Source organism: Oncorhynchus tshawytscha, linkage group LG25 (assembly GCF_018296145.1).
Source record: "Oncorhynchus tshawytscha isolate Ot180627B linkage group LG25, Otsh_v2.0, whole genome shotgun sequence".
NCBI lineage: Eukaryota > Metazoa > Chordata > Actinopteri > Salmoniformes > Salmonidae > Oncorhynchus > Oncorhynchus tshawytscha.
The window spans coordinates 32,913,858-32,929,645 of NC_056453.1; the positions used below are offsets into that span (position 1 = coordinate 32,913,858).

The 15,788-nt window shown below is 46.1% G+C and overlaps 1 protein-coding gene across 2 annotated transcripts in view; it reads right to left on the minus strand.

The window, feature by feature from the left end:
* Positions 1–2,193: 2,193 nt before the first annotated feature.
* LOC112247650 (metal transporter CNNM4) overlaps positions 2,194–15,788 on the minus strand; it is a 30,389-nt gene continuing 16,794 nt past the window's right edge. For both annotated transcript variants that reach the window (XM_042306255.1, XM_042306254.1), the window contains exon 11: positions 2,194–2,679. In XM_042306255.1, coding sequence (XP_042162189.1) covers positions 2,570–2,679 — 110 coding nt within the window. In that variant the 3' untranslated portion in view covers positions 2,194–2,569. The remainder of the gene's footprint in view (positions 2,680–15,788) is intronic.

The following is a 15,788-nucleotide window of genomic DNA, read 5'->3' on the forward strand; positions in this document are numbered from 1 at the left end:
ATATGGAAATCTGTGTTATGTAGTAAAAAAAGATAGAGGAAGATAACTGTTTCCAATGACATCGTCAGTGTGCATTGTGTTATTTTAACCAATTATGATGATGTCATTGGAAACACGTATCGTCCTCTATAAAATTGGGAAATTTCCAATGAACCTGTCGTGTTGACATCTGCAGTAGTTCATGCATGTGGGAGTAACACTTCACTTTGGCATGGGGCTCTGCACAGACAGATAGGGTTTTACTACTGTAATGTCACAGTTCCATAGGATGGGACATTACAGTAGTAGGTAACAGTTGTAACTATGGCAAGCCATTTTTAAATGCATTCCCTGGAACTAAGTCATGGTGATATGGAGATGACATACTGTAAATGTCTCTGGTTTAAACCATGCAGGAACATAGTGTGTGTGTTATTGTGATGTGGCAGCCATGAGTTTTTCTCTATCATCCAGAAGCAGGCTGTTAAAACAGCCTATTCATTACACATAAAACCAAAGAATCACCATATTATAAATCAAAATCTGCTCAGTAATGAATATCAAATCACCATCAATATATCATATTATCTATTCATAATAAAATACCTTTGCAAATGTATGTAAAACGTAGTGCCGTACGTTTTGGGGATTGTAAATATTGCATATCCCTTGTTTCAGGTGGCAGGTTTGTTGGAACTCAGATACAGTTATTATACATCTGTATTAAAGCTGCAATCTGCAGTTTAACATCTGGTAACAAGTATAGATCCGGTAGGACTGGGAGTCCATTGACTTCAATGGAACTGTGTGTGTGTGTGTGTGTGTGTGTGTGTGTATATGTGTGTGTGTGTGTGTGCATGTGTGTATGTATGTGTGTGTGTATGTATGTGTGTGTGTGTGTGTGTGTGTGTGTGTGTGTGTGTGTATGTGTGTGTATGTGTGTGTGTGTGTGTGTGTGTGTGTGTGTGTGTGTGTGTGTGTGTGTGTGTGTGTGTGCTGCCTGAGACTTGACTGTTTGTGCATTTCTTCCAGTGGCCACATGTGACAAAGAAAAGACAGACTGCTCCTTTGAATCAGTATAAAGTCCCTGTGGTTGTAGACATTGTGCTTGTTCTCATGGCTGGTGTGTGTTTCTTCCCTTTGTGTGGCCAGAACACTGGCAGTGAGGATGGCATTCACATGGCAGGACTCCTACCAGCCATCGGTGATTGACTGATAGAATACTTATCCTAGAATACTTATCCTAGAATACTTATCCTAGAATACTTATCCTAGAATACTTATCCTAGAATACTTATCCTAGAATACTTATCCTAGAATACTTATCCTAGAATACTTATCCTAGAATACTTATCCTAGAATACTTATCCTAGAATACTTCTATGATAAGGACAGTTCCCTTAAAAAAACTGTCTGATGGTAGAACACAGACATTTTCGTCTTCTTGGCTGACAAATGAAAATATTTCTAAGATGGCTCAGGTCTAGACATGCTATATCCCTCTTTTGTTCCTCTTCATTTAGTTTCTTCTTCTTCCCCTGTAGAGATGGGTGGATGAAAGGTAACTCAACAGAAATATACAGCAAAGTACATCAATTAATTCAAGTCATAATGTTTCAGTAGTCTGTTACCTAGACAACTCAAAGGAGAGCGCATCCAGGGATAGGGGGTTGGGTCTGGGGAGTGGACAGAGGTTATACAGGGTTAGGGGGTTGGGTCTGGGGAGTGGACAGAGGTTATACAGGGATAGGGGGTTGGGTCTGGGGAGTGGACAGAGGTTATCCAGGGTCTGGGGAGTGGACAGAGGTTATACAGGGTTAGGGGTTGGGTCTGGGGAGTGGACAGAGGTTATACAGGGTTAGGGGTTGGGTCTGGGGAGTGGACAGATGTTATCCAGGGTCTGGGGAGTGGACAGGTTATACAGGGTCTGGGGAGTGGACAGATGTTATCCAGGGTCTGGGGAGTGGACAGATGTTATACAGGGTCTGGGGAGTGGACAGATGTTATCCAGGGTCTGGGGAGTGGACAGATGTTATACAGGGTCTGGGGAGTGGACAGATGTTATACAGGGTCTGGGGAGTGGACAGATGTTATCCAGGGTCTGGGGAGTGGACAGATGTTATACAGGGTCTGGGATGTTATCCAGGGTCTGTGGACAGATGTTATCCCAGGGTTATCCAGGGGAGTGGACAGATGTTATCCAGGGTCTGGACAGATGTTATCCAGGGTCTGGAGTGGACAGATGTTATACAGGGTCTGGGGAGTGAACAGAGGTTATACAGGGTCTGGGGAGTGGACAGATGTTATACAGGGTCTGGGGAGTGAACAGAGGTTATACAGGGTCTGGGGAGTGGACAGATGTTATACAGGGTCTGGGGAGTGAACAGAGGTTATACAGGGTCTGGGGAGTGGACAGAGGTTATACAGGGATAGGGGGTTGGGTCTTGGGAGAGGACAGTTCAGAGAAAGGTCTTGAGCTCCTGGATGTCTAAGCACTACAGTGTGATCCCAACTAAACATATACCCCAGTACCCAGTGGGTAGAAGACTGGGCGGAAGGGAAAAGAGAGAGAGACAGTTTATTATCTGTGCTAGATCTTCCCTGTTGTCTCTTCTCTCTTGCTTTGTCCTCGGTGGTCGACGATGACTGCTCCATGCCTTCCTCCACCTTCTTCTCCCATCAAAGAACTCCTCTTGTTACCTGGAAGGGTAGGACACAGTGTCAATCTCTGCACATGACACATAATATTTTGATATTCTTATATTTACAATATAAAATATCATCTTTGATTGAATAATTACACAAATCTTAAAAACAAATTTGTCATTCAGAGACCCATAAGCTCTTTCGTCTTTAAACAATACATGCCAGGCCTCCCGGTTGGTTCAGTGGTCTAAGTTACTGCGTGCCACCAGAGAGTCTGGGTTCGCGCCCAGGCTCTGTCGTAACCGGCCGCGACCGGGAGGTCCGTGGGGCGACGCACAATCGGCCTAGCGTCTTCCGGGTTGGGGAGGGTTTGGCTGGTAGGGATATCCTTGTCTCATCGCGCACTAGTGACTCCTGTGGCGAACCGGGCGCAGTGCACGCTGACCAGGTCGCCAGGTGCACGGTGTTTCCTCCGACATATTGGTGAGGCTGGTGTCCGGGTTGGATGCGCGCTGTGTTAAGAAGCAGTGCGGCTTGGTTGGGTTGTGTTTCAGAGGATGCATGGCTCTCGACCTTCGTCTCTCCCGAGCCCGTACGGGAGTTGTAGCGATGAGACAAGATAGTAGTTACTAACAATTGGATACCACGAAAAAGGGGGTAAAAAAATCTAATGAAATAAAACAATACAGGCCAGACTCTCTGGAGGAAAGTGTGTGACGCAGCGAAAGATAAAACACAAAGTTCTGTTGCTATGATATGCCTGCTGTCACTATAGTCTGGCACCTAAAACCCTCAAACTTATACAGATGCACAATTGAGAGCATCCTGTTGGGCTGTATCACACCGCCTGGTATGGCAACCCCCGCAACCGCAAGGCTCTCCAGAGGGTGGTGCTGTTTGCCCAACGCATCACCGGGGGCAAACTACCTGCCCTCCAGGACACCTACAGCACTCGATGTCACAGGAAGACCAAAAAGATCCTCAAGGACAACACCCCCCGAGCCACTGCCTATTCACCCCGGCTATCATCCAGAAGGCGAGGTCAGTACAGGTGCATCAAAGCTGGGACCGAGAGACTGAAAAACAACTTCTATCTCAAGGCCATCAGACTGTTAAATAACCATCACCATGCAGCTTCCAGCTGGTTACATAACCCTGCACCTTAGAGGCTGCTGCCCTATATAAATAGATTTGAAATCACTGGCCACTTAATAATGGAACACTAGTCACTTTAATAATGTTTTCATGTTTTCAGAGTAGAGGAGAGGGAGAGGTGTAGAGTAGAGTAGAGAGAGAGGTGTAGAGTAGAGGGCAGAGAGAGAGGTGTAGAGTAGAGCAGAGAGAGAGGTGTAGAGTAGAGGACAGAGAGAGAGGTGTAGAGGAGAGAGAGAGGTGTAGAGTAGAGGACAGAGAGAGAGGTGTAGAGGAGAGAGAGAGGTGTAGAGTAAAGAGAGAGGTGTAGAGTAAAGAGAGAGAGGTGAGAGAGGGACAGAGAGAGAGAGTAGAGTAGAGGACAGAGAGAGAGGTGTAGAGTAGAGGAGAGAGAGAGGTGTAGAGTAGAGGCAGAGAGAGAGGTGTAGAGTAGAGGAGAGAGAGAGGTGTAGAGTAGAGGAGAGAGAGAGGTGTAGAGTAGAGGACAGAGAGAGAGGTGTAGAGTAGAGGACAGAGAGAGAGGTGTAGAGTAGAGGAGAGAGAGAGAGGTGTAGAGTAGAGGAGAGAGAGAGGTGTAGAGTAGAGGACAGAGAGAGAGGTGTAGAGGAGAGAGAGGTGTAGAGTAGAAGAGAGAGGTGTAGAGAGAGAGAGGTAGAGCAAAAGAGAGGTGTAGAGTAAAGAGAGAGAGTAAAGAGAGGACAGAGAGAGAGGTGTAGAGTAGAGGACATAGAGAGAGGTGTAGAGTAGAGGAGAGAGAGAGTGTAGAGAGAGAGAGGTGTAGAGTAGAGGAGAGAGAGGGTAGAGTAGAGGACAGAGAGAGAGGTGTAGAGTAAAGAGAGTGTAGAGTAAAGAGAGAGGTGTAGAGTAGAGGAGAGGAGAGAGAGGTGTAGAGTAGAGGACAGAGATAGAGGTGTAGAGGAGAGAGAGAGGTGTAGAGTAGAGGACAGAGAGAGAGGTGTAGAGGAGAGAGAGAGGTGTAGAGTAAAGAGAGAGGTGTAGAGTAAAGAGAGAGAGGTGTAGAGTAGAGGACAGAGAGAGAGGTGTAGAGTAGAGGACATAGAGAGGTGTAGAGTAGAGGAGAGAGAGGTGTAGAGTAGAGGAGAGAGAGAGAGGTGTAGAGTAGAGGAGAGAGAGAGAGGTGTAGAGGAGAGAGAGAGGTGTAGAGTAAAGAGAGAGGTGTAGAGTAAAGAGAGAGGTGTAGAGTAGAGGAGAGGACAGAGAGAGAGGTGTAGAGTAAAGAGAGAGGAGTAGAGTAGAGGAGCGAGAGATGTAGAGTAAAGAGAGAGAGGTGTAGAGTAAAGAGAGAGGTGTAGAGTAAAGAGAGAGGTGTAGAGTAGAGGACAGAGGGAGAGGTGTAGAGTAGAGGAGAGAGAGAGGTGTAGAGTAGAGGAGAGAGAGAGGTGTAGAGTAGAGGAGAGAGAGAGAGGTGTAGAGTAGAGGGCAGAGAGAGAGGTGTAGAGTAGAGGACAGAGAGAGAGAGAGGTGTAGAGTAAAGAGAGAGGTGTAGAGTAAAGCGAGAGGTGTAGAGTAAAGAGAGAGTTGTAGAGTAAAGAGAGAGGTGTAGAGTAAAGAGAGAGGTGTAGAGTAAAGAGAGAGAGGAGTAGAGTAAAGAGAGAGGTGTAGAGTAAAGAGATAGGTGTAGAGTAAAGAGAGAGGTGTAGAGTAAAGAGAGAGGTGTAGAGTAAAGAGAGAGAGGTGTAGAGTAAAGAGAGAGGTGTAGAGTAAAGAGAGGTGTAGAGTAAAGAGAGAGGTGTAGAGTAAAGAGAGAGGTGTAGAGTAGAGTACAGGACAGAGAGAGAGGTGTAGAGTAGAGGACACACAGAGAGAGAGGTGTAGAGTAAAGAGTACAGGACAGAGAGAGAGGTGAGTAAAGAGAGGACACAGTAAAGAGAGAGGTGGTGTAGAGTAGAGACAGAGAGAGGTGTAGAGTAGAGGAGAGAGAGAGGTGTAGAGTAAAGAGAGGAGTAGAGTAAAGAGAGAGGTGTATAGTAGAGTAGAGGACAGAGAGAGATGTGTAGAGTAGAGGAGAGAGAGGTGTAGAGTAAAGAGAGAGGAGTAGAGTAAAGAGAGAGGTGTAGAGTAGAGTAGAGGACAGAGAGAGAGGTGTAGAGGAGAGAGACGTGTAGAGGAGAGTAGAGGACAGGGAGAGAGGAGTAGAGTAAAGAGAGAGAGGTGTAGAGTAGAGTAGAGGACAGAGAGAGAGGTGTAGAGTAAAGAGAGAGAGGTGTAGAGGAGAGTAAAGGACATAGAGAGAGGAGTAGAGTAAAGAGAGAGGTGTAGAGTAGAGTAGAGGACAGGGAGAGAGGTGTAGATTAGAGGACACACATAGAGAGAGGCGTATAGTAAAGAGAGAGGTGTAGAGTAGAGGAGAGAGAGAGAGAGAGAGAGGTGTAGAGTAAAGAGAGAGGGGTAGAGTAAAGAGAGAGGAGTAGAGTAAAGAGAGAGGAGTAGAGGAGAGAGAGAGAGGTGTAGAGTAAAGAGAGAGGAGTAGAGTAGAGGAGAGAGAGGTGAAGAGTAAAGAGAGAGGAGTAGAGTAAAGAGAGAGGTGTATAGTAGAGTAGAGGACAGAGTGAGAGGTGTAAAGAGAGAGGAGTAGAGTAAAGAGAGAGGTGTATAGTAGAGTAGAGGACAGAGAGAGAGGTGTAGAGGAGAGAGAGAGAGGTGTAGAGTAAAGAGAGATGAGTAGAGTAGAGTAGAGGACAGAGAGAGAGATGTAGAGTAAAGAAAGAGGTGTAGAGTAAAGAGAGAGGAGTAGAGTCGAGTAGAGGACAGAGAGAGAGGTGTAGAGTAAAGAGAGAGGAGTAGAGGAGAGGAGAGAGAGGGAGGTGTAGAGTAGAGTAGAGGACAGAGAGAGAGGTGTAGAGTAGAGGAAAGAGAGAGAGGTGTAGAGGAGAGAGAGGTGTAGAGGAGAGTAGAGGACAGAGAGAGAGGTGTAGAGTAAAGAGAGAGGTGTAGAGTAAAGAGAGAGGTGTAGAGTAAAGAGAGGTGTAGAGTAAAGAGAGAGGTGTAGAGTAAAGAGAGAGGTGTAGAGTAGAGTACAGGACAGAGAGAGAGGTGTAGAGTAGAGGACACACAGAGAGAGAGGTGTAGAGTAAAGAGAGAGGTGTAGAGTAGAGGAGAGAGAGAGGTGTAGAGTAAAGAGAGGAGTAGAGTAAAGAGAGAGGTGTATAGTAGAGTAGAGGACAGAGAGAGATGTGTAGAGTAGAGGAGAGAGAGGTGTAGAGTAAAGAGAGAGGAGTAGAGTAAAGAGAGAGGTGTAGAGTAGAGTAGAGGACAGAGAGAGAGGTAGAGGAGAGAGACGTGTAGAGGAGAGTAGAGACAGGGAGAGAGGTGTAGAGTAAAGAGAGGAGTGTAGACATAGAGAGAGGACAGAGAGAGAGGTGTAGAGTAAAGAGAGAGAGGTGTAGAGTAGAGGACAGAGAGAGAGGAGAGAGTAAAGAGAGAGGTGTAGAGTAGAAAGAGAGAGAGGTGTAGAGTAAAGAGAGAGGTGTAGAGGAGAGTAGAGGACAGAGAGAGAGGAGTAGAGTAAAGAGAGAGAAGTGTAGAGTAGAGTAGAGGACAGAGAGAGAGGTGTAGAGTAAAGAGAGAGAGGTGTAGAGGAGAGTAAAGGACAGAGAGAGAGGAGTAGAGTAAAGAGAGAGGTGTAGAGTAGAGTAGAGGACAGAGAGAGAGGTGTAGAGTAAAGAGAGAGAGGTGTAGAGGAGAGTAAAGGACATAGAGAGAGGAGTAGAGTAAAGAGAGAGGTGTAGAGTAGAGTAGAGGACAGAGAGAGAGGTGTAGAGTAGAGGAGAGAGAGAGAGTGTAGAGTAAAGAGAGATGAGAGAGAGAGAGAGTAGAGTAGAGTAGAGGACAGAGAGAGAGATGTAGAGTAAAGAAAGAGGTGTAGAGTAAAGAGAGAGGAGTAGAGTGAAGAGTAGAGGACAGAGAGAGAGAGAGGTAGAGTAAAGAGAGAGGAGTAGAGTAAAGAGAGAGAGAGAGGGAGGTGTAGAGTAGAGTAGAGGACAGAGAGAGAGATGTAGAGTAGAGGAAAGAGAGAGAGGTGTAGAGGAGAGAGAGGTGTAGAGGAGAGTAGAGGACAGAGAGAGAGGTGTAGAGTAAAGAGAGAGGAGTAGAGTAAAGAGAGAGAGGTGTAGAGGAGAGTAGAGGACAGAGGGAGAGGTGTAGAGTAAAGAGAGAGGTGTAGAGGAGAGTAGAGGACAGAGAGAGAGGTGTAGAGTAAAGAGAGAGGTGTAGAGTAGAGCAGAGAGAGAGGTGTAGAGGAGAGAGTGGTGGAGAGGAGAGAGAGGTGTAGAGTAGAGAGAGGTGGAGAGGAGAGAGAGGTGTAGAGTAGAGAAAGAGAGAGGTGAAGAGAGAGAGGTGTAGAGGTAGAGTAGAGTCCAGAGAGGAGAGAGAGGTGTAGAGTAGAGAGAGGTGGAGAGGAGAGAGAGGTGTAGAGTAGAGAGAGGTGGAGAGGAGAGAGAGGTGTAGAGTAGAGAGAGGTGGAGAGGAGAGGAAAGAGAGAGAGGTGTAGAGTAGAGAGAGGTGTAGAGTAGAGGAAAGAGAGAGAGGTGTAGAGGAGAGTAAAGAGAGAGAGGTGTAGAGGAGAGGACAGAGAGAGAGGTGTAGAGTAGAGGAAAGAGAGAGAGGTGTAGAGGAGAGAGAGGTGTAGAGTAGAGTAGAGGACAGAGAGAGAGGTGTAGAGTAAAGAGAGAGGAGTAGAGTAAAGAGAGAGAGGTGTAGAGGAGAGTAGAGGACAGAGAGAGAGGTGTAGAGTAGAGGAAAGAGAGAGAGGTGTAGAGGAGAGGACATAGAGAGAGGTGTAGAGTAGAGAGAGGTGTAGAGGAGAGTAAAGAGAGAGAGAGGTGTAGAGTAGAGAGAGGTGTAGAGTAGAGGAAAGAGAGAGAGGTGTAGAGTAGAGTAAAGAGAGAGGTGTAGAGGAGAGTAAAGAGAGAGGTGTAGAGGAGAGTAAAGAGAGAGGTGTAGAGGAGAGGACAGAGAGAGAGGTGTAGAGTAAAGAGAGAGAGTGTAGAGTAAAGAGAGAGGTGTAGAGAGTAAAGAGAGAGGTGAGAGAGAGGTGTACAAAGAAGAGAGAGTGTAGAGTAGAGGAGAGAGAGAGTAGAGTAGAGAGAGAGAGGAGGTAGAGTAGAGACAGAGAGAGAGAGGTGTAGAGTAAAGAGAGAGGTGTAGAGAGAGGAAAGAAAGAGAGTAGTTGTAGAGTAAAGAGAGAGGTGTAGAGTAAAGAGAGAGAGGTGTAGAGTAAAGGAAAGTGAGAGCAAAGAGAGGTGTAGGAAAGAGAGAGGTGTAGAGTAAAGAGAGAGGTGTAGAGTAAAGAGAGAGGTGTAGTAAAAGAGAGGAAAGAAAGAGAGAGTAGTGTAGAGAAAGAGAGTGTAGAGTAAAGAGAGAGTGTAGTAAAGAGAGAGGAGTAGAGTAGAGTAGAGGAGAGAGAGAGGTGTAGAGTAGAGTAGAGAGAGGTGTAGAGTAAAGAGAGAGGTGTAGAGTAAGAGAGAGAGGTGTAGAGTAAAGAGAGAGGTGTAGAGTAAAGAGAGAGGTGTAGAGTAGAGTAGAGGAGAGAGGTGTAGAGGAGAGAGAGAGGTGTAGAGTAAAGAGAGAGGTGTATAGTAGAAAGAGAGAGAGAGGTGTAGAGAGAGGAAGAGAGGTGTAGAGTAAAGAGTGTAGAGTAGAGAGAGGTGTAGAGAAGAGAGAGAGTGTAGAGTAAAGAAAGAGGGAGAGTAAAGAGAGATAGAGTAGAGGACAGAGAGAGAGGTGTAGAGTAAAGAGAGAGAGGTGTAGAGTAGAGAGAGAGAGGAGAGAGTAGAGTAGAGTAGAGGACAGAGAGAGAGGTGTAGAGTAGAAGAAAGAGAGAGAGTAGAGAGAGAGAGAGAGGTGTAGAGGAGAGAGAGTCCAGAGAGAGGTGTAGAAGAGAGAGAGTAGAGTAGAGAAAGAGGAAAGAGAGAGTAGTGTAGAGTAGAGGAAGAGAGAGGTGTAGAGTAAGAGGAAAGAGGAGAGAGAGAGTGTAGAGGAAGAGAGGAGGTGTAGAGTAAAGAGAGAGGTGTAGAGTAGAGGACAGAGAGAGAGGTAGAGTAGAGGAAAGAGAGAGAGGTGTAGAGGAGAGAGGTGGACAGAGAGAGAGGTGTAGAGAGAGAGAGGTGAGAGGAGTAGAGAGAGAGAGAGGTGTAGAGAGAGAGAGGAGAGAGGAGAGGAAAGAGAGAGAGGTGTAGAGGAGAGAGAGAGGTGAGAGGGAGAGGAGAGAGAGAGGAAAGAGAGAGAGGTGTAGAGTAGAGGAAAGAGAGAGTGTAGAGTAGAGAAAGAGAGAGAGGTGTAGAGGAGAGGAAAGAGAGAGGTGTAGAGTAGAGAAAGAGTGTAGGAGTAGAGAAAGAGAGAGGTGTAGAGTAGAGGAGAGGAAAGAGAGAGAGGTGTAGAGGAGAGAAGAGAAGAGAGAGTAGAGAGAGAGGTGTAGAGAGTAGAGGAAAGAGAGAGGTGTAGAGTAGAGGAAAGAGAGAGAGGTGTAGAGGAGAGGAAAGAGAGAGGTGTAGAGTAGAGTAGAGTAAAGAGAGAGGTGTAGAGGAGAGTAAAGAGAGAGGTGTAGAGGAGAGGACAGAGAGAGAGGTGTAGAGTAGAGTAAAGAGAGAGGTGTAGAGGAGAGTAAAGAGAGAGGTGTAGAGGAGAGGACAGAGAGAGAGGTGTAGAGGAGAGTAAAGAGAGAGGTGTAGAGGAGAGTAAAGAGAGAGGTGTAGAGTAGAGGAAAGAGAGAGAGGTGTAGAGTAGAGGAAAGAGAGAGAGGTGTAGAGTAGAGAGAGAGAGAGTAAAGAGAGAGTGTAGAGTAGAGAGAGGTGTAGAGTAGAGGGCAGAGAGAGGTGTAGAGTAGAGTAAAGAGAGAGAGAGGAGTAGAGGAAAGAGAGGTGTAGAGAGAGAGGAAAGTAAAGAGAGAGGTGTAGAGTAGAGGAAAGAGAGAGGTGTAGAGTAAAGAGAGAGGTGTAGAGGAGAGGTGAAAGAGAAAGAGAGAGGAGTAGAGTAAAGAGAGAGGTGTAGAGTAAAGAGAGGAAAGAGAGAGAGGTGTAGAGGAGAGGAAAAAGAGAGAGGTGTAGAGTAAAGAGAGAGGTGTAGAGTAAAGAGAGGTGTAAGTAAAGAGAGAGGTGTAGAGTAAAGAGAGAGTGTAGAGAAAGAGAGAGGTGTAGAGTAAAGAGAGAGGTGTAGAGTAAAGAGAGTGTAGAGAAAGAGAGGTGTAGAGGAAAAAGAGAGTGAGGTAAAGAGAGTAGAGGAAAGAGAGAGAGGTGTAGAGTAGAGGAGAGAGAGAGAGGTGTAGAGTAGAGAGAGGGTAGAGTAAAGAGAGAGGTGTATAGAGTAGAGGACAGAGAGAGAGGTGTAGAGTAAAGAGAGAGAGGTAAAGAGAGAGAGTAGAGTAAAGAGAGAGAGGTGTAGAGGTAGAGGAAAGAGAGAGAGGTGTAGTAAAGTAGAGGAAAGAGAGAGAGGTGTAGAGTAGAGGAGGAGAGAGAGAGAGGTGTAGAGTAGAGAGAGACAGAGAGAGAGGTGTAGAGAGAGAGTAAAGAGAGAGAGGAGTAGAGTAGAGTAGAAGAAGAGAGGTGAGAGGTGTAGAGGAGAGAGAGAGGTGTAGAGAAGAGAGAGGTGTAGAGGAGAGAGAGGGTAGAGTAGAGAGAGGTGGAGAGTAGAGGAAAGAGAGAGGTGTAGAGGAGAGAGAGGTGTAGAGGAGAGGGAGAGAGAGGTGAGAGTGTAGAGTAGAGAGAGAGGTGTAGAGAGAGAGTAGAGAGAGAGAAGAGGAGAGAGAGGTGTAGAGGAGAGAGAGGTGTAGAGAGAGAGGTGTAGAGTAGAGAGAGGTGGAGAGGAGAGGAAAGAGAGAGGTGTAGAGTAGAGAGAGAGAGGTGTAGAGGAGAGAGAGGTGTAGAGGAAAGAGAGAGTGTAGAGGAGAGGAAAGAGAGAGGTGTAGAGTAGAGTAAAGAGAGAGGTGTAGAGAGAGAGGAAAGAGAGAAAGATGTGTAGAGTAGAGGAAAGAGAGAGAGGTGTAGAGGAGAGTAAAGAGAGAGGTGTAGAGTAGAGAAAAAGAGAGGTGTAGAGGAGAGGAAAGAGAGAGAGGTGTAGAGTAGAGGGAAGAGAGAGAGAGGTGTATAGAGTAAAGAGAGTGGAGAGTAGAGTAAAAGAGAGAGGTGTAGAGTAGAGGAAAGAGAGAGGTGTAGAGGAGAGGAAGAGAGAGAGAGTAAAGAGAGAGGTGTAGAGGACAGAGAGAGGTGTAGAGTAAAGAGAGAGGTGTAGAGGAGAGGAAAGAGAGAGAGGTGTAGAGTAGAGGAAGAGAGAGAGGTGTAGAGAGAGGAAAGAGAGAGAGGGTAGAGGAGAGAGAGAGTGTAGAGTAGAGTAAAGAGAGAGGTGTAGAGTAGAGTAAAGAGAGAGGTGTAGAGTAGAGGAAAGAGAGAGAGAGGTGTAGAGTAAGAGGTGAGAGAGTAGAGTAAAGAAAGAGTGTGTAGAGTAAAGAGAGAGGTGTAGAGGAAAGAGAGAGGTGTAGAGTAGAGTAAAGAGAGAGGTGTAGAGTAGAGGAAAGAGAGAGGTAAAGAGAGAGGTAGAGTAAAAGAGAGAGAGGTGTAGAGTAAAGGACAGAGAGAGGTGTAGAGTAAAGAGAGAGGTGTAGAGGAGAAAGAAAGTAAAGAGGAGAGTGTAGAGTAAAGAGAGAGGTGTAGAGGTAAAGAGGAAAGAGAGAGAGGTGTAGAGTAGAGGAAAGAGAGAGAGAGGTGTAGAGTAAAGAGAGGAGTAGAGTAAAGAGAGAGGTGTAGAGTAAAGAGAGAGAGGTGTAGAGTAGAGGACAGAGAGAGGTGTAGAGTAGAGAGAGGTGTAGAGTAAAGAGAGAGGTGTAGAGTAGAGGAGAGAGAGAGGTGTAGAGTAAAGAGAGGAGTAGAGTAAAGAGAGAGGTGTATAGTAGAGTAGAGGACAGAGAGAGATGTGTAGAGTAGAGGAGAGAGAGGTGTAGAGTAAAGAGAGAGGAGTAGAGTAAAGAGAGAGGTGTAGAGTAGAGTAGAGGACAGAGAGAGAGGTGTAGAGGAGAGAGACGTGTAGAGGAGAGAGAGGTGTAGAGAGTAGAGAGAGTGAAGAGAGAGAGTGTGGAGAGGAGAGGAAAGAGAGAGGTGTAGAGTAAAGAGAGGTGTAGAGGAGAGAGAGGTGTAGAGGAAAGAGAGAGAGGTGTAGAGAGAGGAAAGAGAGAGGTAGAGTAGAGTGCAAGAGAAAGAGAGAGAGGTGTAGAGGAAAGAGAGAGATGTGTAGAGGAGAGGAAAGAGAGAGAGAGAGAGTAGAGTAAAAGAGAGGTGTAGAGTAGAGTAGAGGAAGAGAGAGGTGTAGAGACACACATAGAGAGAGGATAGTAAAGAGAGAGGTGTAGAGTAGAGAAAGAGAGAGAGAGAGAGGTGTAGAGTAAAGAGAGAGGTGGAGAGTAGAGTAAAGAGAGAGGAGTAGAGTAGAGGAAAGAGAGAGGTGTAGAGTAAAGGAGAGGAAAGAGAGAGAGGTGTAGAGTAGAGGACAGAGAGAGGTGTAGAGTAAAGAGAGAGGTGTAGTAGAGGAGAGGAAAGAGAGAGAGAGAGAGTAGAGTAAAGAGAGAGGTGTAGAGAGTAGAGGAAAGAGAGAGAGGTGTAGAGTAGAGAGAGAGGAGAGAGAGTAGAGTAAAGAGAGGTGTAGAGTAGAGTAAAGAGAGAGGTGTAGAGTAGAGGAAAGAGAGAGAGAGGTGTAGAGTAGAGAGGTGGAGAGTAGAGTAAAGAGAGAGGTGTAGAGTAAAGAGAGAGGAGTAGAGTAGAGAGAGGTGTAGAGTAGTAAAGAGAGAGGTGTAGAGTAGAGGAAAGAGAGAGGTGTAGAGAGAGGAAAGAGAGTAGAGGTGTAGAGTAGAGGACAGAGAGAGGTGTAGAGTAAAGAGAGAGGTGTAGAGAGAGAAAGAGAGAGAGAGTGTAGAGTAGAGTAAAGAGAGAGGTGTAGAGGAGAGGAAAGAGAGAGGTGTAGAGGAGAGAGAAAGAGAGAGAGAGAGGTGTAGAGTAAAGAGAGGTGGAGAGTAGAGTAGAGGAAAGAGAGAGGTGTAGAGTAGAGGAAAGAGAGAGAGTAGAGAGAGAGAGGTGGAGAGTAGAGAGAGGTGTAGAGTAGAGTAAAGAGAGAGAGAGGAGTAGAGGAAAGAAAGAGAGGTGGAGAGTAGAGGAAAGAGAGAGAGGTGTAGAGGAGAGGAAGAGAGAGAGGTGTAGAGTAGAGAGAGGTGTAGAGTAGAGAAAGAGTGTAGAGGTGTAGAGGAGAGAGAGAGTGTAGAGTAGAGAGAGGTGTAGAGTAGAGAGAGTGAAAGAGAGAGAGGTGTAGAGGAGAGAGAGGTGGAGAGTAGAGGAAAGAGAGAGAGGTGTAGAGTAAAGAGAGAGAGGAAAGAGAGAGAGGTGTAGAGTAGAGGAAAGAGAGAGAGGTGTAGAGTAGAGGAAAGAGAGAGAGGTGAGAGAGAGAGAGGTGTAGAGTAGAGAGAGGTGTGTAGAAAGGAGAGAGAGGAGTAGAGTAGAGAGAGGTGGAGGAGAGAAAAGAGAGAGGTGTAGAGTAGAGGAAAGAGAGAGAGGTGTAGAGTAAAGAGAGAGGTGTAGAGAGAGTAAAGAGAGAGGAGTAGAGGAGAGTAGAAGAGAGAGGTGAGAGTAGAGTAAAGAGAGAGAGGTGTAGAGAGAGAAAGAGAGAGGTGTAGAGTAGAGGAAAAGAGAGAGAGGTGTAGAGGCGAGGAAAAGAGAGAGGTAGAGTAGAGGAAAGAGAGAGAGGTGTAGAGTAGAGGAAAAAGAGAGAGAGGTGTAGAGGAGAGGACAGAGAGAGAGGTGTAGAGGAGAGAGAGGTGTAGAGTAGAGGAAAGAGAGAGAGAGGTGTAGAGTAGAGAGAGGTGTAGAGGAGAGAGAGGTGGAGAGGAGAGGAAAGAGAGAGGTGTAGAGTAGAAGAAAGAGAGAGGTGTAGAGGAGAGGAAAGAGAGAGAGGTGGAGAGAGAGAGAGGTGGAGTAGAGAGTAAAGAGAGAGGTGTAGAGGAGAGGAAAGAGAGAGAGGTGTAGAGTAGAGGAAAGAGAGAGAGGGAGAGAAAGAGAGAGGTGTAGAGTAAAGAGAGAGGTGTAGAGGAGAGGAAAGAGAGAGGTGTAGAGGAGAGAGAGGTGTAGAGGAGAGGAAAGAGAGAGGTGTAGAGAAAGAGAGAGGTGTAGAGGAGAGGAAAGAGAGAGGTGTAGAGGAGAGAGAGGTGTAGAGGAGAGGAAAGAGAGAGACGTGTAGAGGAGAGAGAGGTGTAGAGGAGAGGAAAGAGAGAGACGTGTAGAGGAGAGAGAGGTGTAGAGGAGAGGACAGAGAGAGAGGTGTAGAGTAGAGAGAGGTGTAGAGGAGAGGACAGAGAGAGAGTGGTAGAGGAGAGAGAGGTGTAGAGTAGAGAGGGGTGGAGAGGAGAGAGAGGGAGCATAGAGAGAGTAGAGAAATGAGAAGTGTATGAACAAAGCCCATTACAAAATCTGCTACAACCTACAAGACTACAAATAAATACCATTAACTATGCAAACCATGGCCTTGGTACTGCTCTGGGCAAGTTTCCATGGAAGGATTGTTCAAACTTCACTCGACTTGTGAAGACTAAGTAAATACCTGGAGTCAACTTCTGCAATACTTTAGGAGATGAAGCAGATTTCAGCAGCTTACCGTACCGTAGATCCCCAGAACAGTTGAGCCAGTCACGTGAAAAACCAAAGTATTTTTTTCAAAAATGATGCATGGCCATCATATATATGTCTGTTTATCATAGAAAGAATGTAGCCAGCTACATTTCCTGATGTTTTGCTTGAAGTTAATATTTTATTTTACCAGAGAACTAGGCTGGCCACACTGAGAAGTACAGGAGAAACGTAGCTACACATCAGTCAGAGCTCTGTCTGCTGATAGAATGCCTGTTCATGAATTCTCATCTGAGTGGAGAAGTGCAACTGAAGCACAGAATTAGTCTGATGCTGAGCAGAAATTACAATGAGGAGCATTTTAAATCTGCGTTTACAAAACGCAGCAAGATATTTCTG